This window comes from Enhydra lutris, unplaced genomic scaffold (assembly GCF_002288905.1).
Source record: "Enhydra lutris kenyoni isolate GAN:26980312 unplaced genomic scaffold, ASM228890v2 scaffoldscaffold71, whole genome shotgun sequence".
In the NCBI taxonomy this organism is placed as follows: domain Eukaryota; kingdom Metazoa; phylum Chordata; class Mammalia; order Carnivora; family Mustelidae; genus Enhydra; species Enhydra lutris.
Genome location: NW_019154155.1, coordinates 1286971 through 1310948, shown reverse-complemented (window position 1 = coordinate 1310948; position 23978 = coordinate 1286971). Strand labels below are relative to the sequence as shown.

Below are 23978 nucleotides of genomic sequence, written 5' to 3'. Positions count from 1 at the left end.
TTTTTTTTTTTTTTTTTTTTTTTTTTTCTGTTGAGTTTTGAGAGTTCTTTATATACTCTAGACTGTTAGTCCTTTGTCAGATAGGTGATTGACAAATATTTTCTCCCACTCTGTAGCTTGTCCTTTCAGCCTCTGGAAGAGAATCTTTCTCAGAAAAAAAAAGGGGGGGTTTAAGCCCAATTTAATTTTTCTTTATTGATTTTCCTTTTGATGTCAAGTCTCAAGAACTATTTGCATAGTTCTGATCCCAAATATGTTGTCTGATTGTTCTTTCTCTAAGTTGTGTAGTTGTATATTTTGCTTTAAGTCTGTGACTCATATTGAGTTAATTTTTGTATAAGATGGAAACTTATAGAGAGAGTTTGCTTTTTCCCTGTGTATGCACAGTTGCTCTGCAGCATTTGTGGAAATGAGTATCTTTCATTGAATTGCTTTTACACCTTTGTCCAAAATTAAGTAGGTTTTTGTGGTCTTTTTCCTGGGTTCTCTATTCTAGTCCAGTCTATTAATCTATGTGTCCTTCCCTCAACCAATGCCATCCTGTCTTGATTACCATATCCTAGGTCTTGATCCGTTCCATTTTATTCTTCTTTTTCAAAATTGTTTTACCTACTCTAGCTCCTTTGCTTTTCTGTCTATTTTTTAGAGTAATCTTGTCTATACCTACAAAATATCTTGTTGGGATTTTGATAGGAATTGCATTAAACATATTTTCAATTTGGAAAGAATTAGTATTTTTATTATGTTGAGTCTCCCACTCCATGAAAATGATATGTCTCTCCATTTATTTAGATCTTTCTTTTGTCGACATTATGTAGTTTTCAGTGTTTAAGTCCTGTGTGTATTTTGTTAGATTTACACTAAGTATTTCGTATTTTTGAGCAATCATAGATTGCATCATGTTTTTCATTTCAGGATTCATGTGTTCATTGCTAGTACATAGAAATACAACTGACTTTTCTATGTTGGTCTTATATCATGGAACCTTGCCAAGCTCACTTATTAGTGCTGGGAGTTTTATATGCTTGTGTATATATGTGTTGGTATTTTCCTATTTATATTTCTTGGGATTTTTCTAGACCATCACATCATCTGCAAATGGAAACATTTTTATTACTTCCTTTCTGATCCATATTGCTTTTATTTCCTTTTCTTTCCATATTGCACTGGCTATAACTTTCAGCACCGTGCTGAAAAAGAGTGGTGGGAATGGACAATCTTGCCTTACTCCCTATCTTAGGGGATAAGTCTTTCATCACAAAGTATGGTGTTAGCTGTGGGGTTTTAATAGATGTTCTTTGTCAGGTTGAGGAAGTTCCCCTTTATTCCTAATTTGCTAGGAGTTTTTACTTTGTTTTTTAAATCATGAATCTTACAAAGTGATCATGTACTTTTTCTCCCTCTTTAGTCTGTTAATACAATGGATTACATTGATTGATTTTTGTATATTAAACCAGTGTTGCATCCATAGAATAAAGCCCACTTGTTCATGCGGTGTTGCTATTGTTATCTATTGCTGAATTGCATTTACTAATATTTTGTTCAGAAATTTTGCATCTATATTCATGAGGAGTTTTGGCTATGGTTTTCTTTTTTTCTTTCGTTAATGTCTTTAAATCATTTTGCTGTCTGGATAATACTAGTTTCATAAATGAATTGGAAAATGTCCTTCTTTGATTTTTTTGGAAAAGATTGTGTGGAACTGGTGTTAAGTTTTCTTTAAATATATCTGATAGAATTTTCCAGGGAAAATAGGATCCAGTAGAATTCTCCATTTTATCTTTTGTTTTCTGTTTGTTCTGCTTTTCATTTCTGTTTTGTTTTTCCTTCCTTCTTGTGGGTTATTTGAACATTATTTAGAATTCCATTTTGATTTACCTATTGTATTTTTGAATGTGCCTCACAGTATAGCTTTTCTTTTCTTTTCTTTTCTTTTTTTTTTTTTTACTGTTGTTCTATGTACTATATATACATAACTAATCATAGCCTACTGGTATTATTATTTTACCAGTCTGAGTGAAGTACAGAAACCTTACCTCCTTTTACATTTCTTTACCCACCCCAGATATAATATACTTTTCTGAAATTTTCTTAACTATTTTCTCTATATACATTTAGAACCACATCAGACAGTGTATAATTTTTGCTTTAACTTAGTCAACTATAATTTGGGAACTTCAAGAGGAAAGGAAAAGCCCATTGTATGTACTCATATTTTTGCTTACCATGTCCTTTGTTTCTTCCTGATGTCCCTTCCACAATTCTTTCTTTTATCATTTCCTTTTTGTTTCTATATCTTCTGTTAGCTATTCTTGTAAGGTAGTTCTGATGCTCACAAATTCTGTTAGTTCCTTCCATTTGAAAATCTCTTAATTTCTTCATTCCAGAAAGATATTTCCACTGAGTGCACAGTTCTTTTCTTTCAGGACTTGAAAAAATATTATGCCACTTCTGGCCTCAATAGTTTCTGATGAGAAATCCACTGTCATTCTAATTGGTTTTCCCTATAGGTAAAGTATCATTTATCTTTGACTGCTTTGGAGATCTTTTCTTTGTCTTTAGTTTCCAGAAATTTAATTATAATCTACCTTGGGCTGGATTTCTTTGGGCTTATCACATTTAGAATTTATGCAGCTTCTTGAATCTCTAGGTTTATGTCTCTCACAAATTTGGGAAGTTATCAGCCTTTATTTCTTTGAGTGGTTTTTCTTTCTCCTCTCCTTCTGGGACTCTGAAGACATGAATGTTATATCTTCTTTTATTCTCACAGGTCTCTGAGACTCTGTTAGTTTTTTCCTCAGTCTATTTTGTCTGTTGTTCAGACTCAGTCATTGCTACTCTTCTCTCTTCCTGTTTTTACTAATTGTTTCTTCTTTCCTCTCCATCCTGCTATTGAACCCATCAACCAAGCTTTTCATTTGTTATTGTATTTTTGAGTTCTAAAATTTACAACTGGCTCTTCTTTATATCTTGTTTCTTTTTTGAGGCTTGCTTCTTTTGTTTTCATTTGTTTTAAGCATATTCCTAACTGCACACTGAAGCATTTTTTTTTTTAGATTTTTTTTATTTATTTATTTGACAGACAGAGATCACAAGTAGGCAGAGAGATAGGCAGAGAGAGAGAGAGAGAGGGAAGCAGGCTCCCCGCTGAGCAGAGAGCCCGATGCGGGGCTCGATCCCAGGACCCTGAGATCATGACCTGAGCCGAAGGCAGAGGCTTCAACCCACTGAGCCACCCAGGCGCCCCCACACTGAAGCATTTTTAATCACGACTGCTTTAATAACTTTGTCAGATGATACCACCTTCTCTGTCATCTTGGTGTTGACATCAGTTGGTTTTTTTTCATTCATTTGGACATCTTCCTGGTTCTTTTTATAACAAGTCACTTTCAAATGAAACATGGGCATCTTATGTGTTATCCACACAAGAGCTGACTCTGGATCCTGCTAAGTAGAAGTCATCCAGATACCCTAATCGACCTCCACTGAAGTCTGCTAGGTGGGGATGGAGTTCCTGCTGTACACACTATCTCCACAGACACTCTAGAAATAGGTAGGTGAGGCACAGGGGAGGGGCCAGGGTATGCCCTTGTTACTACCGGGCAGTGACAAAAGTCCTGATTCCCTATTAGGCCTCTTCTGATACCACACAAAGGATGAGGAGAAGGAATGCCTTCTTTTGCTGGGTGTGGGGACAGAAGATCACTCTTCCCATGTTATCCCTGCAGACACAACAGGGGGCCAGAGACCTCATTATCATCTGGCAAGGATGTAAATCCCAGGTCTCCACTTGGCCTCCTCTGTCACCATCCAGTAGGGCTAAGTTGCCTTGTAGCACCCTCATAAGGGTGGAAGTCTAGGCTCACCACTTGGTCTTTGCTGGCATGAGTGGAAGTGGAGCCACGGTTGTTTTTTCTTTTCCCCTCGCCAAAGTGTTAGGGTGGTGTTGGGTGTTTATGGTCTAAAAGTTTTCTGTCTTGCTAGGCTGCCCTTTCCTGTTCCTTTGGCTAGAGAAAACAGACTTCTTTCTGGGCTTTTTTGGTTGCACCCAATGGCATTTCTGGGTTGCCAGGGTTTTCAACTCCAACTCTGGGATCTGTGAGGCCAAAAGAAAACTGAGATTTCTCATGCTCTGAGGTTCCTTCTCCTCTCTACTTTTTAGTGTCTTTCTCTGTTGGTTTTATATATAATGTCCGGGGTTGTCAGCTGTCCTTAGCAAAAGGAACAGAGGAAATACATCTATTCCATCTTCCTAAAAGCAGAAGTCTCTCTGGACAGAAATGTCTTTTAAATATGGGTTTTTGTTTTTTTTAACTTTTTAAAAGTCAGTGGGATGTGGTAATGCAGTACTAATTTTCAGGAGAAGCCATTTTTACCAGTTTCATCCAAGATGCTGTTTTAAGTGAAAGGACAATGTGGTTGCCAGCTGCTAGTTTCTGTTTCTTCTTGAACTTTCCTCCCAACTGCATTGGTTTATTTAAGTTATCACTCCTACTAGCAGACACATTGGAAAAGGATCACATGTTATCTGTTTTTGCCTTTAAATCTTTTCAATGTCAGCTACCCCTCTTTTTTTGTTAAAGGCTTCTTGGGCCTTTCTGCCCTTTCTGGGCAGTTCTGTCCATCAACAGGGTTGGCTTTGTGCATCACCTATGTTCTGACCCAGGGTGGTTGTCGACAGACAGATTCCATCTATCTTGAGGCTGCAGATCTGCTGTTTCCTCTTGCAAAATCACTGCTTAATTTGGCACTACAACTCCTTGGAGGACAAACTTGTCTTTTTGATAGGAAATTACCTAATCCACATTGTAAGAGAATGACATTTCTTCCAACACCCAGAACAGTCCAGTTACCCATTACCCCCTTTCCAAGACTTTGGACGGAAGAACATAAGCACCTTGCTGGTATAAGCCTTTCTTCCCTCCAGTTCCCAGTTGTGGTGGTCAGAGGAGACTTTAGACCAGGAAGGACAGGAAGGATCTATCCTTTTATTTTTTTAATGGAATTTGTATTAAGTTAGTTAACCTTGAGTCCTTAGCCAGACTGTCTTTCAACTGTTCCATGTCATCTGAATTCTTAACAAAATATAGTATCATATCCCTGTAGAGGCCATGGAGTTATTTTGTTAGGTTTAGTTTCTCACAGTCTCTTCTAGAATTTGGAGGGGGACTTTCCTCCTCTGGCAGACAATTGGGATGATGTCCCTATACTGTCATCTGTAAAGAATAATACAGAGGAATTCATCTTGGCTGCTATTAGAAAGTCCACTCTATCCTAGCCCAGTGTTGGGCATTGCTGGGACAGATGCAGAGACAAATGATGGCAGAATCAGGCTGTGGAGACACACGAGAATAAAATAGAATAAGACAACAAAATCATCAAATATAGAGCACAAATGCAATTTTATGCATGTAAGCACGTCCTAGGTTCTCAGCCCAGGATGGGGGCTGTGAAGAATGCAAAGACAGTATGACTTGGTCCCTGAAAGAACAGACCCTCTGGTTGAAGCCTCAGAGGACATGTTGGTGCTTCAAGGAATCACGCCTCACAGTGCCTCCCCACCCTCCCTGGTCTTTGTGGATCTCCACAAGCTGAAGAATCCAAAGTGGCATCTCTGGCTTGGACCTCTCTAAACCCCAATACCCCATGGCCTTTCTGAATGTCTCAGAGGCAACTTGAAGCCTCACATCCAAAGCTGGACTCATTGTCTTTCTCACTAAACCTGTTGTTCTGTGTTTCCATCTGGATGACCAATAAGGAGTCATCCATGGTTCAGGATGCAGCTTTAGTGTGGATACTTCCTGAAGCCTTCCTGAGCTTTCTCCCGAGTTTTCACCCCTCAGTTTTACCACTTTTGTGGCCCACATAATCTCCACTGTGGCACTCATCACCTTTGCCATGATATGTGTCTACACCGCGAGATCACCTCAGAGACTGTGAGCTTCATAAGGGCAGGAACAGCACTGGGTCTCACACATCATAGGTGCAGCATAATTGCTGAATGAAAGGAAGTCAGGTTTTAAGAGCAGGATGTGTGTGGATTGGCAGAAAGGGAAAAGGAAAATAATTTACTACCATCTAATGGAACAGAATTCATGAAGGGCTCCTAGCTCTAGGGTCATAACTCCTATCTTATTGGAATCTTAGGCTAGAAAACCTATTTTGTTTTTATTCTTGTTATTTTCACTCATTACATTAGTCTGTTTAACTAAGGTAAGGTTTTTGATCCTACAAAGGCCTAGGTAGGTCTGGAATGCACTTGAGTCTACAAGCTTCTCAGTTTCTGATGTTCAGATTATAAGACGTAAAATAAGTTACCAATTGAGGCTATGAAATCTCATTCTCTAGGGAGCCTTAAAAGTAGGTTAGAATTTCAGTAGTCTGATAGTTTGGTAGATGTTTAGCCTTACCAAAGGAAAAGGAACTTTGGACTAGTTTTTTCCTTGAAGAACCTGTCAGATTTATGCTTTAAATATGGTCCGGCGGTTATTGAAAAATAAGTTTCTAAAAATACCAGTTTGTTTTTGGCTTTGTATTTCAGCTGTGATTCCTAGCAGCTGTAACTACTGACAAGATCTAAAAACAGATTTGCAATTATTTGCTGTATCCTCTACATCCCTGCTCTTTGGCAGTTATGTAAGTGGGGTTTTTGCCGGAATAGCCTCCTGACAGAAATGTGGACATGAGTTTATTGTTCGCCAACGTAATGCTTCTTAGCTCTCTGCTCCTTCCTAAACTGCTCATTTTTTTTTTTTTTTTTTTTTTTGAGACAGGAGCACACCCCACCTCTAGGATGTGTCAGTTTCTAAGTAGAGCCTGCTTGTATGGAGTTGTATGACATTGATCTTCACCATCATTACTGGGGAGGCACCGAGAGTGCACATACATTTGGTGAATGTATGTTACATATACCTTTCCTATCCGTAAGTCACAGTCAGCGTATGTGCTACAGCTAGGATAGGATGCAATCAAAGAAAGCACACTAACTCCAGCATCACCCACCATTAGAGAAGTAAAATGTAATGATGACATCATTAGTAACAGTTCAGGCTATGGGAGGGAACTGACTTCCATTCAGGACCCATTCCCTCTCCTTTCTGTTTAATTGAGTTTTCTTTTGTTTAAATTGTGGTAAAATTCACATAGGGTGAAACTTACTATTTTATATAATCTCTACACCCATCGTGGGGCTTGAACTCAACAACCCAGAAGTCAGGAGTCACATCCCTACCTCCAGGAATGTGCTGGGCTTCCAAGTTCCCCACATCCTCTCCAACATTTGTTATTTTCTGGTTTTTTTGTTTGTTTGTTTGGTTTTTAATTATAGCCATTCTAGTAGATGTTAAGGGTTGTCTCTTTGTGGTTTTGATTTGTATTTCCCTAATGACTAATGGTGTGGAATGTCTTTTCATGTGCTTATTGTCCATTATATTTATTCTTTGGATAAATGTCTATTTAAGTCATTTGCCCATTTTTGAACTGGGTTGTCTATTTTGTTGTTAAGTATTGAGGATTATTGATATATTCTGGATACTAAGCCCTTATCAGTTATGTGATTTGCAAATACTTTCTCTCATTTCATGGTTGTTACCTTTCTACTTTCTTGAGGATATCCTTTGTTAAGCAGAAGTTTTTAATTTTGCTGAAATCCAGTTTATTTTTTATTTTGTTGCTTGTGCTTTGGGTGTCATATTTCTGAAACCATTGCCAAATCCAAATTTATAAAGATTAAATAACTCCTTTGTTTTCTTCTAAGATTTATACAGTTTCAACTCTTATGCTTAAATCTTTTGTCCATATTTAGTTAATTTTTATATATGATTGCAGGTAAGGACCCAACTTCAGTCTTTTGATTTGGAAATCCAGTTGTTCCGAACTCCATTTGCTGAGCAGACTATTCTTTCCTCATAAAATGATTTTGGTAAACTAACTAAAAATCAATTGATTGTAGATATATATGAGTTTATTTCTAGGCTCTTAATTACATTACATTGATTTTTGCCAATGTCACACTGTTCTTATTACCATAGCTTTATATTAAGTTTCAAAATCAGGAAATGTGAGTCCTATAACTTTTTTTTTTTCAAGATTATTATGGCAATTAGGGGTTCCCTTGTAGTTCCCTATGAATCTTAAGATAAATTTTTCCATTTTTGCAAAAAAGACTATAAGAATTTGGTCGTTAGACAAAAGCAGTTGTGCTTTGTTAAAACTTCCAACAAGTTTGTCAAATAGAAGTGGTAAAAGCAGACATCCTTTGTTTTCTTCCTGATTGTAGAGACATAGCTTTCAGTCTTTCACCACTGAGTATGATGTTAGCTCTGGGTCCTTCATAAATGACCTGTGCTGTGTTGAGGAATTTCCCTTCTGTCCTTTGTTTGCTGAGTATTTTTATCATGGAAGAGTGCTGGATTTTGTCAAATGCTTTTTCTGCATCAATTGAGATGATTATGTGATGGTTTTCCTTCATCCTGTTAATGTGTGGTATATTACATTGATTGATTTCTGTATGTTGAACCATCCTTGCATTCCTGGGATAAATCCTATTTGGTCATGGTGTTTACTCCTTTTATTATGTGGCTGGATTCAGTTTGCCAGTATTTTCTTGAGGATTCTCTCTCCTTTTTTTAAACCAAAATATCACAGATTTAAATTGTCCTCCCCTGTGCTAATTTGTACTCCTTTTTTCTCTTCTTCTTATTATTCAAAATTAACCAAATACTTGGTTGTGTTTCCTTCACCTTTTTTCCTGTGTCTTTGTGAGTAGATAGCTCTAAAACATATGTAGATGCCACAATACTATGAAGGACAAATATCATTATCACACCTTTCTATCTTGAGCTTTTTCAAGATTATCTGCTCATGAGAAATGTTAACTATATTCATTCATAATGCTTTTTTTTTCTTCCACAGAGAAGAAAAAGGGAAATTGGGAAAATAATATTCCTTTACATTTTCAACATTGGAGCACATAGAGAAGCCAGTGGCACAAACATTACCACTAGAGTGTTTTATAAGCTCTAGGATCCTTTTCATTACCCAAAGCTTTGTCAGACATGTTGCTATTTTAAGGGTCTCCAGAAAAGGTTGTTTCTAAGGATGGCAAGACTTGAGAAGGAACAGTACTATGACTTTGTTTTGTAGCCATAATGTTTTCCAGTAATTGGGTCAGGGAAATATAATTATTCACCAAAACCAGATAAAGTCAATATGGTAGACTAAGCTGACTCAGAACTTTTCCAAATGCATAGAAATGCTCAGTGAAATAAGAACAAATGAAGACTTTTAATATGTAATCAAGTTCAAAAGAAGCACACAGAAACCTAGATGCTAAAAATGGAGAGACACAAAAGCCAGGACGCTAAGAGGGAGATGAAGCTGAAGAAGGGATATCAGACCACATAAGAGACAGGGACTGATGGTTCAGAGATTAATGCAGAGAGAGGAGAGATAAAACCTCAGTCCCATGTGAGATAGAAGAAAACCCTATACACAAAGCTGCAAATTTGGTTAGGCTGCTATTTTAACGAAACAGAAACTAGAAACATTTTATTCACTAGTTTGACAAAGCAGCAATGCAGAGGAAAGAATTACCCACTAGAAACTGGAAGCCCATGCTTACGTATGAGTTCCAATTTTACTGTTCCCAATGCTATAGGAACTAAGCTAATACAAAAATTGATATAACCCATAGGATCCTGGCAGAGGCAAAAGAAATTCATTCTGAAGAGTAACTAGAGCACACAGAGTAAATAAACCACAGTGAAGGAGAGTCATGGAATATGGCAGACAGTTAGTAGCCCCCCTTACATCTCCCCAAGAATAGGAGATGCAAGGAATGTCTGAGAGAATCTATAAAATACTGAAGAAAGAAGACACTGAAATCAAAAAGCAAGAGTTAGACAATATGTAAGAACAGGTGGGTCTGGAAGATAAACATGAAAAGGATTCTAACTTAAAGCATGCCAGTCAGCTAAATAATAGTTTAGATAAAGACAAAGAAAAAAAGGAAATGGAAAATCTAGAGATGTTGGGATGTGGGAGATAGAATTATATATAACAGAAGCCCCAAATAAGAAAACCAGAGAATTGGGGACAGGCAGTATTCAAAGTGTTTTCCACACAGGAACATAAACTTTTGAGTTACAGTGGCTTTCCAGGTCTGAGCAGCGAAGCAGGGTATAAAATCAAATCTACACCTAAGTGTTGCAACAAAACTGCAGAACACTAAAGACAGAGTAATTCTAAAAGCATCTAGAAGGAAAAAGACAGATTACCTGCGGGGCGCCTGGGTGGCTCAGTGGGTTAAAGCCTCTGCCTTCGGCTCAGGTCATGATCTCAGGGTCCTGGGATTGAGCCCCGAGTCAGGCTCTCTGCTCAGTGGGGAGCCTGCTTCCCTTCCTCTCTCTCTGCCTGCCTCTCTGCCTACTTGTAATCTCTGTCAAATAAATGAAATCTTTAAAAAAAACAAAAAAAGATTACCTGTGAAGAACTAGTCCTCTAAATGAGTAGATAATTAAACAATATAAGAAAGAAGAAACAAAGAAGGAGCAAAGAAAAATGTGATACATGAGAAGTATAAAATAAATGACACTACTTAGACATATGTTAGAACATGATTAAGTATTAGTTGTGTTGCATATATATGTAAAACAAAAGTATGACAGAGATGGGAGATTATTTCTTTTTTGTTATTTTATTTTATTTTATTTTATTTTATTTTATTTTTTCAGTGTTCCAAGATTCATTGTTTATGCACCACACCCAGTGCTCCATGTAATACATGCCCTCCTTAATACCCACCACCAGGCTCACCCATCCCCCACCTCCCTCCCCTTCAAAACCCTGTTTGTTTCTCAGAGTCCACAGTCTCTCATGGTTCTTCTCCCCCTCTGATTTCTCCCAATTCACTTTTCCTTTCCTTCTCCTAATGTCCTCCATGTTATTCCTTATGCTCCACAAATAAGCGAAACCATATGATAATTGACTCTTCTTGACTTATTTCACTCAACATAATCTCCTCCAGTCCTGTTCATGTTGATACAAAAGTTGGATATTCATCCTTTCTGATGGAGGCATAATATTCCATTGTATATATGGACCATATCTTCTTTATCCATACGTCTGTTGAAGGGCATCTTGGCTCTTTCCACAGTTTGGTGACTGTGGCCATTGCTGCTATGAACATTGGGGTACAGGTTGGCCCTTCTTTTCACTACATCTGTATCTTTGGGATAAACACCCAGTAGTGCAATTGCAGGGTCATAGGGTAGCTCTATTTTCAATTTCTTAAGGAATCTCCACACTCTTTTCCAAAGTGGCTGCACCAACTTGCATTCCCACCAATAGTGTAAGAGGGTTCCCCTTTCTCCACAGCCTCTCCAGCACTTGTTGTTTCCTGTCTTGTTAATTTTGGCCATTCTAACTGGTGTAAGGTGGTATCTCAATGTGGTTTTGATTTGAATCTCCCTGATGACTAATGATGATGAACATTTTTTCATGTGTCTGTTAGCCCTTGTATGTCTTCACTGGAGAAGTGTCTGTTCATGTCTTCTGCCCATTTTTTGATGTGATTATCTGTTTTTTGAGTGTTGAGTTTGAGGAGCTCTGCATAGATCTTGAATATCAGCCCTTTGTCTTTAGTGTCATTTGCGAATATCTGATGGGAGATTATAACCTTGTTACACTAGAAGGGAAAATAATGGGAGGAATGTAAGGGACTTTATATTTGAGATTTTATTGTTTTGTTAAAATATGAAGTAGGGGCACCTGACTGGCTCAGTCAGAGGAGCATGGGACTCTTGACCTCAAGGTCGTGAGTTCAAGCCACACACTAGGTGTGGAGATTACAAAATAAATATATATATATATATATATATATATATATATATACACACACACACACACACACACACACACATATACACACACTTAAACATTTTTTTGAAGTGGTTCTCACCAGGACAGGACTTGGTGTGAGAGTGCAAATGGAGAAAAAGTACCCCGTCTGAGAATGTGAAAGTTGTAATTCAAGCTGACAAATAGCCATATACCTCGATTAATATACCTTCAAAAAGACTGTGGTGCTTTGTGATTCCCAGATTCTTTGGGGGTTGGAGCCAGAAAGTGGTGGCATGGAGAAGAGTTAGCAGACCCCAGCTCTGTCCTGCACTGGGAGGGAGTTGCACACATGTGTTTGGACACCCTTGTCCATACATGTCCCACGCGAAGAACCACCCATTGGCCACCCACAGGCCTAGGAGAGTGCACAACACCTATAGGATCTGCTCTTAGGAAGACGGAGCTAGTGAGGAAGTCAGGCTGGCCTTGGATGCCAGCTTGGAGAGATGTTGCTCAACAGGGATTTCTGGTGTCCCAGATTCCTGAGCCGGAGGACAGGCATGGCCTCTGGGTGGACATGTCTCGTTGGCTCTGTGGAGCCTTTGCCACCTGGCAGGAAGGGCTGCAGGACAGAGTGGGTCCCTCTAAAACAAGGGGTCAAGTGGTAGACCTATCGTTTGCTAAAGCTGAATAGGTTGGTGGACATTCACTGTACTGGTTTCGATGAGTTTGGAGTGTTTTGTTATAAAAGAGAGAGAAGCATATACCATTTCACGAGGAAATTAGGGACATCTGCCCGGTGCAGAGGCAGGGGCAGGAACAGTGCCAGTAACACATCCTGTGACCTTTGTATTTGGTACAGCTGAGTCTCTTCACCTGCCCAGTGATAGACCAACTTGTGTGATTTCCGACTTCTGTGGTCCTGCGACATTCTCGTTGCCACACAGAGCTTTTGGACCTGAGCGTGGAAGATAGGGATGGCTGGGGCAGAGGAGGGGTGTGCTAGCAGAGCGTAGGCTGAGTCCGTCCACCAGGTTCCTGGGGATCAAGTGCCTTTTCCTTACCACAACCTGGCTGGAAAGCCTGCCCTTGGGAGCCCAGCCTTTGGGAGCCCACTCTTCACATACGCCCTGGGCAGAGCCTGGCAGTGCCCTTCATGGAGGCACATGACCTCTCTGGTCACACAGAGAGGACAGCCCTTCATTACCCTCCCCCTGTCCTAAAAGCAGCCAGCACAGGGAGCCCCAGCCTGTCGAGGGCAGCAAGCTCCTGGAGGGACAGCACACTCATGGGCTCCTCCTCGTTCATTGGCTCCTGTCTGCCTACTGGCCAGGGCAGTTGCTCAGCAGGGCCTGGTGAGATTAATTTGTCCCATGGAAGAAAAAGACATGAGAGAGAAGGGAAAGCCAGTGTGAAGGGATAGAAAAAGTGTTTTTCCTCATCAGCCATTTTGCCAAGCTTAGCTAGCTGAGGCTCACCTTTAATTGGTGATGAATTAAACATTGTCCTTTCAACGAACATAATCAGAAAATGTTCTTTTCTGGAAACTCAGGGGCAAAATGAACTTCAGCTCTGAGAACTATTGAGAATACCTTGGGCCCCGTTCTTCTTTTGAGGCCCTTGAGGTCACTGTGAAGTGGACTCCGGTCAGGAGACCATCTTCCTCCGGCTCAAGGCCCATAGACACTGGGAGTGGGGAGGTGCCTGGGACAGCAGGCAGCCACAGCTTCTGTGCCCTCACGTTCCCACAAACAGCAGATTGGAATGGATTTGTCTGCTATGGCCGCTGTCGCGAAGTACCACAGACTGAGTGACTTAGCAAGGATTTATTTTCTCCCACTTCCCGAGGCTGGCCGTCCCACATCAAGGTGCTGGCAGTGTTTGGTCCTTCTGAGGCTGGTTGATGGCTGTCTTCTTTGTCTTCATATGCACTTCCTTCTGTGGGTTGTCTGTATCCTAATCTCCTCTCCTCAAGAGGACACCAGTCACCTTGGATTAAGCCCCACCCTAATGACCCCATTTCACTTAATCACCACTTTAAAGACTGTGTCTCCAAATACAGTCGCATTCCCAAGTAACTGGGGATTACTACTTCAATATATGCGTTTGGGGGGAACACAGTTCAGCCCGTATCAGAGGGCAGTGGCAAACTCCCACAGCCCAGGAATCTCCTGGGGCAAGCAAAGTGACATTGTAATGATAAGAAAGTAAAGCCCTCTGGCCTACCTGGGCAATTTTAAAGCACCCCCCTTTTGCTTTGGAAGAATAAACAACAGCTGTGCTCCATATTTCCTTAGAGTGGTGGCAAACTTGGAGGGAGTCATTTCAGGAGAGGCAAGGAGAGAGTTTCTAATCCTTGTGTTTTACAAGAAAGCTCACCTTTATATTCACTGTTTCAAAATAACAAGTTGTGCAGAAAGAAATCAGTCTCTTGCTGGGGACCCAAGGACCCTGGGGGAGGCTTTCACCCTTGGTAGAGTTTATTGGCTCTGGGAGAGGCGGCTGCAGGTGGAACGGAGGCTCTAAGACATTTACCCTAGAAACAGATCACTGCTTGCAGAAGCGTTCTGGAAATCCAAGGGTGTTCCTGGTATGAAAGGGCACTTGTAGTGCACTTCAATTAAGGGGAAGGCAGCGTTGAGAGGCATTATGTACAGGATAGACTGGAAACAGAGCGCCTTTTAGAAGAAGGAGCAGTGCACTCAAGGTGTCAAGATAGCATCTACTGTAAATAATAGAGCTGCTTGCCAACCTGGACGTTTTTCCTGATGTGAGGAAGCCTTTTCCCTTGTCTGTTTTATTTTTGCAACCTCGAGTCCCTGGGTGAGGCCCTTTGAGAGGTGTTCCCATGAACTGGGACTGACTGCGTTTGATCTACCTGCAGGATGAATGAACGTGACCGCCTACTGAAGAGGCTCAGCCGGAAGACACCCCCCACTCTCTTCCGGGGAGGCTCCATCCATCAGTGTGTCCCCCGTAAGTAGCCCCTGGCCATATCCGCTCAGCCCAACCCCAGAGCGGTGGCTTCGGTAAAGCCTCCTGGTGCTGATAGGGCTGGAAACCAATGCCAAGCCTGAGCCCCACATTAGGAAGTGGAATTTGTGAGTTTGGCCGGAGGCGAGCGTGGCTTGAGTGTAGAAAATTCCCTGAGACCCAATCAAATGTCTGAATGACAAAATCCTGAAACTTAAAATCCTGATGTGGTCGAGATCCTTCTGTCAGCCTCCCAAAAAGATTTTGTTCTGAGACTGAAATTATGTTACTTTTAGATTATTGCCCCCAAAGATAGCAATAGGCACTATTTTAGTAAAAATTAGCTTATTAATTGAAACAGTGACAATCACCGAGGGGAAAAAAAAATCTCTGTACTTTTCCCCGGAAGGCTGCCTGGGTCTAGCGTGGGTGCCCCCCTCAACACCAGAGGCCGGGCCTGGTTTCTGCTGAAGAGACCAGACCTAGATGAGGTGGGGAGCAGAGGGGATGTGCCAGACTCCAGGGGAGGGCGCAGGAGGCCATGAAAAAGAGATGGCTGGCAGAGCTCACAGGGGTTGGGGGGCTTTTTCAGCCATTCAGCCACTTGACTCCCCGCTAGGGGACATTGTTAGCACAGGTTTCCTTCTGGAGGGGCTTATCTCTGCCTTCCCCAAGTGAGGTCTCTTGGCATGTTGTCTGTCCCCTGCTTCTGCCCCTCCGAATCCCACATCTTTTCCCAGAACCCCCTCTCTTGCACATGCACATCGCATCTTTTCAGCAACACTGCTTCCTGCTTCCCTTTCTCTCCCTGAGGTATTCAGAAGGAAACGAGAATGGTTTAGAAGTGCAGAATCCTTGTACCCATAGTAGAGGTAGGAGGGGTCTGTGTCATGCTTGGTTGAGCTCCACCCATCAGCAGATCTTCACAGATTTTCTAACAGAGAGAAGGAAAGGGATGGTCTCCTTCTCCTTACTTTCCAACATGGAATACCAACATGGCAGAGACCAACTCCATGTGGCGCCCCACATGCTTCATGTCGCATCCCAGGGATGGCGTCAGTCCCAAGAGCACCTGGCAGAGGCTTAGGTCAATGTAGTAATTGGCCCAGCAAGGCCCGGTGAGCTGGGTCCCAGCCAAGGTCTGAGCCAGGAGAGCGGTCCTGTCAGGAGGCTTGATGGTCTAGTCCAGGGAGTGAGGTCTGGGGGGCCCCGTTTCTGGAGCTGGGCTGCCCCAGGGTCCTGTTCCAGCTCTGTCACGGTTTTGTGCACTTAGGTAAGTTAACCTCTTGTTTCTATATCTGTAAAATGGAGATGATGTAAGAACTGGGTTTTGGGGGGAGAATTAAATTCAATCATTTATATGAAGAGCCTAGAATAGTACCTGCCAATAGGGAGTCCAGTAACTGTGAGATATGACTGGGTCTTTTCTGCCACTAGTTGACTACCTTTGGGTGACATACATACTTCTCTAAACTTCTGTTTCCTCCACTGGGGGGGACAAAAAGAAATCTAATAATATACATCTAAAAGGGAAAAATATAACAATACACATCTGACACAGTCTTTGTGAGGCTTCAAGACAATGTATATAAAGCACCTTCTCTCTAACAGACACAGAAAAAATAAGGACTGGTTCTGTAAACTGGGGGTTCATGCCAAAGAGCCCTGCTGCTTCTCTAATAACTATTTCAGAATAACTCCAGGAAGAATATGTAAGATACATATATTGAGATCAAAGACCATGTAAGAACTTTCATGAAGCGTCATAAAATGTCTTAAAACAACTACTAAAAAAATTTTCTTAACTTAGGATTTTGAAGAACAAAAGAAAATCAGAATGAACAAGTATAAGAAATTTTAAAAGCCTTTAAGATCACACCACTATTTTAAAAACACCCAGCAATAGTAAGAAACTGATTTGATAACCAAACGTTCTGTCAGGAACTAGAAAGGCCAGAAGTACTCCCGGCCTGTGAGAAGTTCTGCGTTCTTCTCTCAGCCTCTGCCTAGCTATCTCTCCTGTGTCTGTCCGTCCACTGTCTTGGGCCTGTCTTCCCAGGAAACTGGAAGGGAAGCTCGTCTTGGCGGCATTTGTAATTCTTTACAGAATACCAACACACAGTATTTATAACTGAGATCAGCATTTCCTACTGTCATATCCTTGTTGTCCTCATGGTCCTCATGGTCATCCCCACTTCTGTTGCTTTTAGGGATCTTTTTCCAGACAGGAAACTTCTACTCTCATGAAAATGTTATCAGAGCTACTTAAGGGGAGTTTTATTCCAAAATAATGAAAAAAAATGACGTGGTTTTGTGGACTTCACCAAATGTTCTCTTGGGAGAACACAAAACAGCGAAGACACTCCCATCCCCTTCCATCTCCTTACCTTACCCCATTCTGCTCCCAGTTTCTGGCTGCAGCTGAGCATTTAAGAAGCCAGCCCAAGGAAGTTCAGGAGTTGGGTCCATGAATGTCTTTCCCCAGGCCCCTATCATTACTTTGTGGCTGTCAGGCCTTCCTGAAAGATGAATGAAAGTGGGAATGGGAAAAAGCTGGAAGCGTCCTCTGAGCTCCCCATTTGTATGCAAATGGCGGCTCAGTGTCCATCAGGCAGAAGCTGGTGACCTGATGGTGCATCAGGCTGAGGAGTGTAGACTAGAAAGGTGGAGGCTAGTTGGGTGGTTATAGTCTCTCTTGCCCCACTAAAATGTTTCCCATTACAGCCCTAACTCCCACCAAGCCTGGTTTCTGAGAGGAAAATATTGTATCTGAACCAGGAGACACCCCTGTCCCAGGATAACCCTACCAAGCCATCCTCTTTTCCTTCTTGAGTTGCAGAGTTCACTTTAAGTCTCTGCAGAGGCTAAGAAAGTCTAGTGAGGAAAGTCTTAGTGCGCAAATTCTGGAAACATGATGGTAGACACAACCAAAGGGGACTGCTGGACAAGCCCTTTGGTCATGACCTCTGGGTCTCGGCTTACCCCAAGAGAAGAGATTTGCTTGGGAAGGTCCTCTCAAGTGGACACCCAGAAGCCCTTCCCAGTCTGGAGTGGCTGAGTAATCCCAGCGGAAGGCCCTGTGCCAGTGAGACAAATACAAGCCACAGATGCCTTACAGCTCTCAGCTTTGTCTCTGCCCCAGTAGGCATAAGCAGAATGTGAATGAAAAACAGAGTAAGTGAGACAAGTAAGAACTTTTCCTTCGTGCCTTTCACCTGACCAAGGAGTAGACGATTCCAGATGCTCAGCTACCTTTCCCAAAAGGACACTCCCAAACAATGTTTGCTTTTTTGTCTCAGGGAGTCCCCTTCATTTCTTCCTCTCTGCCAGGAACCCTCTCCAAGAAGCCCACCAAAAAAAGACAGGTAGCAGCTGTTCTGTTCGGATGCATTGTTGTGACAGGTTCCCTTCTTCTCTGGTAAGGAGGTGGAGGCTTCCTTTGTTGGTGCTGAGTGTGAACTGGCCCTGAACGAAGGAGAGGGTTCTGTGCCTGGATATTGTTAGCTGTGGAAAAGCCTGGCACCCACTGGGAGGGTGGGAGCTCTGAGGGAACTTGGACCTGACCTGGTGCAGGCCCTTTATTTCACAGAACAGTAAACTAAGAAGACCCAGAAGACTTAAAGAACCCACAGTCCTGTCGCCAGTTACTGCTGGGCAAGGATTAGAACCATCCTTCTTGCCTCAGGGCGTGGGCCCCAGATCCAAGATGAAAGCAGAGCAGGTGGAGAAGGCCACCTTCAGCCTTCTGCCTGCCACCAGAACAGCTCAAGGAGAGCACTTAGAAGGGGTTCCCACAGCTTGGGATCAGAGCCACCAATGCCAGGTTGGGGAGGCACGGCAGGCCACAGACTACCACTGCATGGCCCTCACAGGAAAACATCAGATACTTACTAAAAATGTTCCCTTTAAAGACCAGAGAATAAAAATGATCCATACTGACCACAGAACACAGCCTTGTGACTGGAGGAGACAGTGTTGTTTGCTAGATTCTGCCTTAAAACATCCCAAGGAAAGGCGTCTGGTCTCGGACTGCAGTCAGAAAGCTGCCTTTACCTTAACCTTTCTGGATCAGGGGTATGGAAAAGTCCCACAACTGGATTAGACTTTCTGACCCAAAATAACAACAGTGAAATGTCTGGCAAGGATGACTCCCATCCATGTGTATATATGACTTGTCAACAGACGTGTTCGTTCACGGTCACGTTCTTTGAAGGGGAAAAATAAATCAGGCACTGTGCCCATGTACCACCTCCTGGATTGCTAATCATTTTACTCAGATCCTTGGCTTACAAAGGGAAGTTTCTGAACTATTAAGACATAGAGCAGCAGCATATCTGGTGGGGACAGGGAGGGGACAGGATAAGGGAGCACCTTATCCTAGAGGATCCACCATAGCACAGGCGAGGGAGGGAGCTGGCCCAGGGCAGCCAAAGGACAGCTCCTTGGCCTCACCGATCAAGCAACTCATCAGGGGAAATCTAAAAGTCCTCAGAGAACAGAAGAGAGAAAAGCCCTCCTCTGAGGGCTCCTTGCGTGGAAAGCCCTGAGGAGGAAGTTCAAATGCCCTGAACCCATCACCCCCAGGGCTGTCCTCTGCAGGCCTGTTCCTGAACTGCAGCCCAGGGACACTGCCCCCTCCCAGAGGCAGCCAGATGGGGCTCGCCATGGCTGCCGGCTGCCACACAGTGCAGCTTTTTGGTTGGTGGATTTGGTTTGGTTAGAGATGGAGGTGAGCCAGTAGCTGGAGATCTCTACAGGAGGACTCCTGTCTGTCCTCATCCTTCACGGGTTCTGCCTTTGCTCCCACCCGCCCCTGCTCTCTAGCCTGGTCCTTAGTTGCCTCCAGGGCCACCTGTGCAGACAAGCCCTCACCTCCCAGGGGACCCTCCCGAGCCCTTGGGTTTCCACAGGCGGTGGCCGGGAGAGCTGGGACGCCAGCTCATGGGCAGAGACTCTGGTTTACGAGCACATGCAGAGTCCAAAGTCACCCTGAGCATCCTCTGTCAGAGCTCGTTCCTCCCTGTCCCCACCAGATATGCTGCTGCTCTATGTCTTAATAGTTCAGAAACTTCCCTTTGTAAGCCAAGGATCTGAGTAAAATGATTAGCAATCCAGGAGGTGGTACATGGGCACAGTGTCTGATTTATTTTTCCCCTTCAAAGAACGTGACCGTGAACGAACACGTCTGTTGACAAGTCATATATACACATGGATGGGAGTCATCCTTGCCAGACATTTCACTGTTGTTATTTTGGGTCAGAAAGTCTAATCCAGTTGTGGGACTTTTCCATACCCCTGATCCAGAAAGGTTCACCAGCAGAGAGAATCTTATAAATGCTCCTTCAGTGGGAAGGACCCGTTAGGAAGGAGGGCCCTACTCTGGGCTTCTGAATGCTGAACCTCTCTCTAGAACTGGAGACGCAGGAAGAGTGTAGGTACGCAGGAACACTGCCGGGGTTTGGCTCCCAGCTCTACCACTCACTAGGTCTGTGACCTTGGGCGAATCATGGTGCGGGGCGGGGGGGGACATCACCCCATGCCTCAGTTTCCCCATCTGTGAAATGGGAAGAATACTCTCCCCTACCTCATGGGGTTGCTGGGAGGAGTGAATGAGCTGCTTCTCCATAGTACATAGAGCAGGCCCCACACATAGCCTTCGGTCCTTGTCAGCGCCCGCCGCTAGTATTTTTCTTATTACTGCAACTGATTATGAGAACCAGCCTTCCTGGGCCCTTGGCTTTAGCTTGTGATCTTTTCCCTTATGTCCACAAAAATGAACCCACCGTAATTTCTGATTACCAATCCTCATCCGTCCCATGTACGAGCAGGAGTGCCGCAGGCATCGCGAGCACAGGGCCGGTTCTGCAGACTAGCATGGTGTGTGTGTTCCCCGGCCTGCTCACAGCTTCATAAAGTACCCAGCCAGCCTGCAGCTTCGGGCAGCTGGGGACACTTCCAGAGCAGAGCAAGTCGCCTTTCCTCTTGACTGGCGCTTGGGGAAGTGCAGACCCGGACCAGTGACCCACTGTTTATGCTTCCCAGCTCAGCTGCAGAGAAGCCGCCCCCCCAAACCCCCACCCGGAACCCTCCCGTGCCAGCCTCGGCATCAGGAGCTAGAACCGGTCAGGCCCTGTCTGGTCAGGCCTTGGCCAGCCCCACCCCACACTCTGCCCACATTTCCCTTCCGAGCCTCAGGTCTGTCTGTCCCGGGTCCCCACCTACCTCAGGCTGGTGAGCCCAGGGTGACAAAGGTCCGCAGCCGTCTCCCACAAAGGCTTTTTCTTCTAAACCCAGCCTGCTCCCCCCATTCTCCTCCTCACCAATCCCTGTGTGCACTCCTCTTGCAGACGGGTATGCCTTCTCTCAAGAAGAGCATGGAGCTGTTACTCAGGAAGAAATCGTCCGTGCTTATGACACCACCAAAAAGAAACTGAGGAAGAAATAAGATGTGAGTCCTCCTGATTGATCCCAGGAAAGAGATGCGGTTTGTTGCACCCAGTGTTAACACATCTCTGTCAAAAGAGACTGGTGTCAGCAGCCAAAACACCATAAAACCCATTTCTGTGGCCTTAGCCAACCAGTTTGTTAGTTCCACGTTCCCTCGCAAACCTGGAGTAGATCCCACAGGGGAAGCCATTTTGTTCCCTTCCAGTTCGTCCGCAGTGCTTGGCCTGACTTCTGTTTACGTTGTTCTGAAGCATTCAGCTGTGCTCTGTGAGGTGTGAAATTAAAAACGTTATGTTCCACCAATATTTAAACATCAGTAGTAGTTGTTCTGGGAGAAAGGTGAGAGTTTTATGTTGCGTGAGAAACCCGCCTTGCGAAATTGGAGCGGGGGCACGCTTCCTTCCTGTTTTGTTCACTCACAGAGGATGTCCGCCAGGCAGCATGTAAATGCCACTGTAGGCAAGTTGATGTCTTGCTTGGTTCTGATTCCTCTCTTGTTTGTATGAAGTGGGCATACACTTCTTGATGGCAGTGAAATCCCCAAAATGTCTGTTATCAGGCTGGTAACCCTGAGAAGGCGTCTCTGAACCTCTTAGCCATACTCCCAGCAGGGCAGCGGGCCGCTGTTCGAGCATCCTCCTGCTCCCTTCCCAGGTGCCTTCTGGGCTGTCCGGGCTTCCTGCGTCTCGGACCTCCTGCATGGCTGACCGCTGTGCTCAGCGCATGGCAGCTGGTGCGCAACCAGCCCAACCGTGCACTATTTCTTGTCCTAGCACAGACTCAGATATGGATGCAAGAAATCTCACCTGCCACTACCCTTGTCCTAGAACTAAAGAAAAGCAGCCTAGCTATTTGCGCATATTCTTAAATGTTTATCTTGCTCTCCCAGGACAGGGAAGCCTGCGGGTCAGTGTGGGGTAGAATGCTTCGGCGCTCCCACTCTGGTCAGGCTCTCCATACTCATTCCCCAACCTCCAGGCCACTGAACCTTGGGCATTCACTTCAGTGAGACCCACACGTGTTTTCTCGGGAGTTCAGACCCCATTTTGGACTTTCCTTGCTGGGAAACCAGTGAATGTGCAGCATGTCTCCCCAGTGAAGGGATGCACCTGTTGCTCTGTAACTCTAAAATTAGGCAGGATGAATGAACCCAGTGGGAGAGTTGGGGCCCCTGAGGCTGGTAGGGGAAGACCACCATCAAAGGGGACAGCGAGAGGCAAGGAACACAGAAACCCGGGGAGGGGGACAGAGAGGACATGTTAGCCAAGACTCCTCAGTGGACATCGAAATCAAGCCCTGAATCCCAGGCAGTTGTGATAATGCTTAGCGGGAGGCTAAACAAGACGCTGGCACACAGTTTTAAGCAGCAAGACTTCCAGACATTTCAAGGAAATGCCCTTTTCTGTATGGATGAGGTTCCCATCCTTATCCAGTCAGTGGTAGACGCAGGCACCTCCGAAAAGAAAGTGTCCTGACTCTAAGATAAGGAGGAGAAGTGCTGCATCACTGACTTTCCAAATTTCTGGGTCCCGCCTTCTAAGTTTCTAAGAACTTGCCTGCCCTTGGGCACGAACACGAGCACCTGGAGCCCTTAATGAATGGCCAGCCTGGAGGCACGATCCCTCCTCTGGTCCTTGCTTGCCAAACCAGGTTTTTGGAAGGCTTCACACAAATACTTCTGGGCCGTTGCTACTGCTTAGAATGGCACCGTTCTTCTGGGGGATGGCTGCGCTAAACTGGGAAATAAAACAACAGTGCACTTTGCTTCCTCACCCATTATTTTTGGAGCATCCGCGTCTTATTGGGCATTGTAATAACTTAAAGTATGATTTGCACAGACAAAGAAAACTAACCCTTTGCTTATGACGTGACCAGGATCCAGGGAGGGCTTAAGGGGAACCAGAACATGCAGTGAACAGGTGAGGCTTAGAAAATTGCCATTCCTTCCTCCCCGAGTTGGTAAACCGTTTTTACTAGAGCACCCAGCGAAATGAATCCCTGAAGGGCTGCGGTGCAGGAATTGGACCCTCCCCCACAAAATGTGCCTGGAATTAACACAACAGACCGAGGTATGGGTCTTTATTGGACACCCAGAGAAGTGATATCCTGAAACTAGAGGAGAGACAAAAATTTGAATCAAATGTTCAGTGGGCCTCCTCACTCTGGTTTCATTTGGAACTAAGCCTCTGGGAAGGGGAACTCAAACTCATTCTTTGTCAGACACTTAGCTCTTTCTTAAACTTGAAGCCTTCTGAATTAGATTTGTGAATTGCGGTGTGTGTATGTTTTGTTTTGGGTTTTTTGTTTTTTATTTTATTTTTTTTAGGCTAAAAGGCAGTTCACATTTTCTGAGGTTTGAGTATGTTTTCTGATTCTTTTGACAACTGGACTAAACTGTTTGCGATAATGAAATGCGCACATAGAGGAAAATATTAGATGGGATGCCTTTCTAGTCTATTAATTCTCATATGCAATCAAGCTATTTGGTGGCCAAATGACTAAATTGGGCTTTGAGGAGGAGCAGCTGTCACTACGTGTGATGTATGATATTTAGCTGTGGCCAACTCAGGGGCTGTCATTTGTCCTACCTTCAAACTGAGGTCAGAGAGTCACACATGCCCCTCCCCAGGGAGCGGGGTGGACTGGAGTAAGTTGCATTCTCTGGCTGTCAGCTCAGTGGAAATGCCACATGGGACTTGTCACTCTGCCACATGGTA

General features: G+C 43.8%; 1 protein-coding gene across 1 annotated transcript in view; it reads left to right on the top strand.

The window, feature by feature from the left end:
- Positions 1 to 21885, top strand: part of LOC111159917 (phospholipid-transporting ATPase IB) — a 585941-nt gene extending 564056 nt beyond the window's left edge. Inside the window, exons 36-37 of the mRNA XM_022522597.1 lie at positions 14726 to 14817; positions 21162 to 21885. Of these exons, the coding sequence (XP_022378305.1) occupies positions 14726 to 14817; positions 21162 to 21259 (190 nt within the window). The 3' untranslated portion in view covers positions 21260 to 21885. The remainder of the gene's footprint in view (positions 1 to 14725; positions 14818 to 21161) is intronic.
- The last annotated feature ends 2093 nt before the right edge of the window (positions 21886 to 23978 follow it).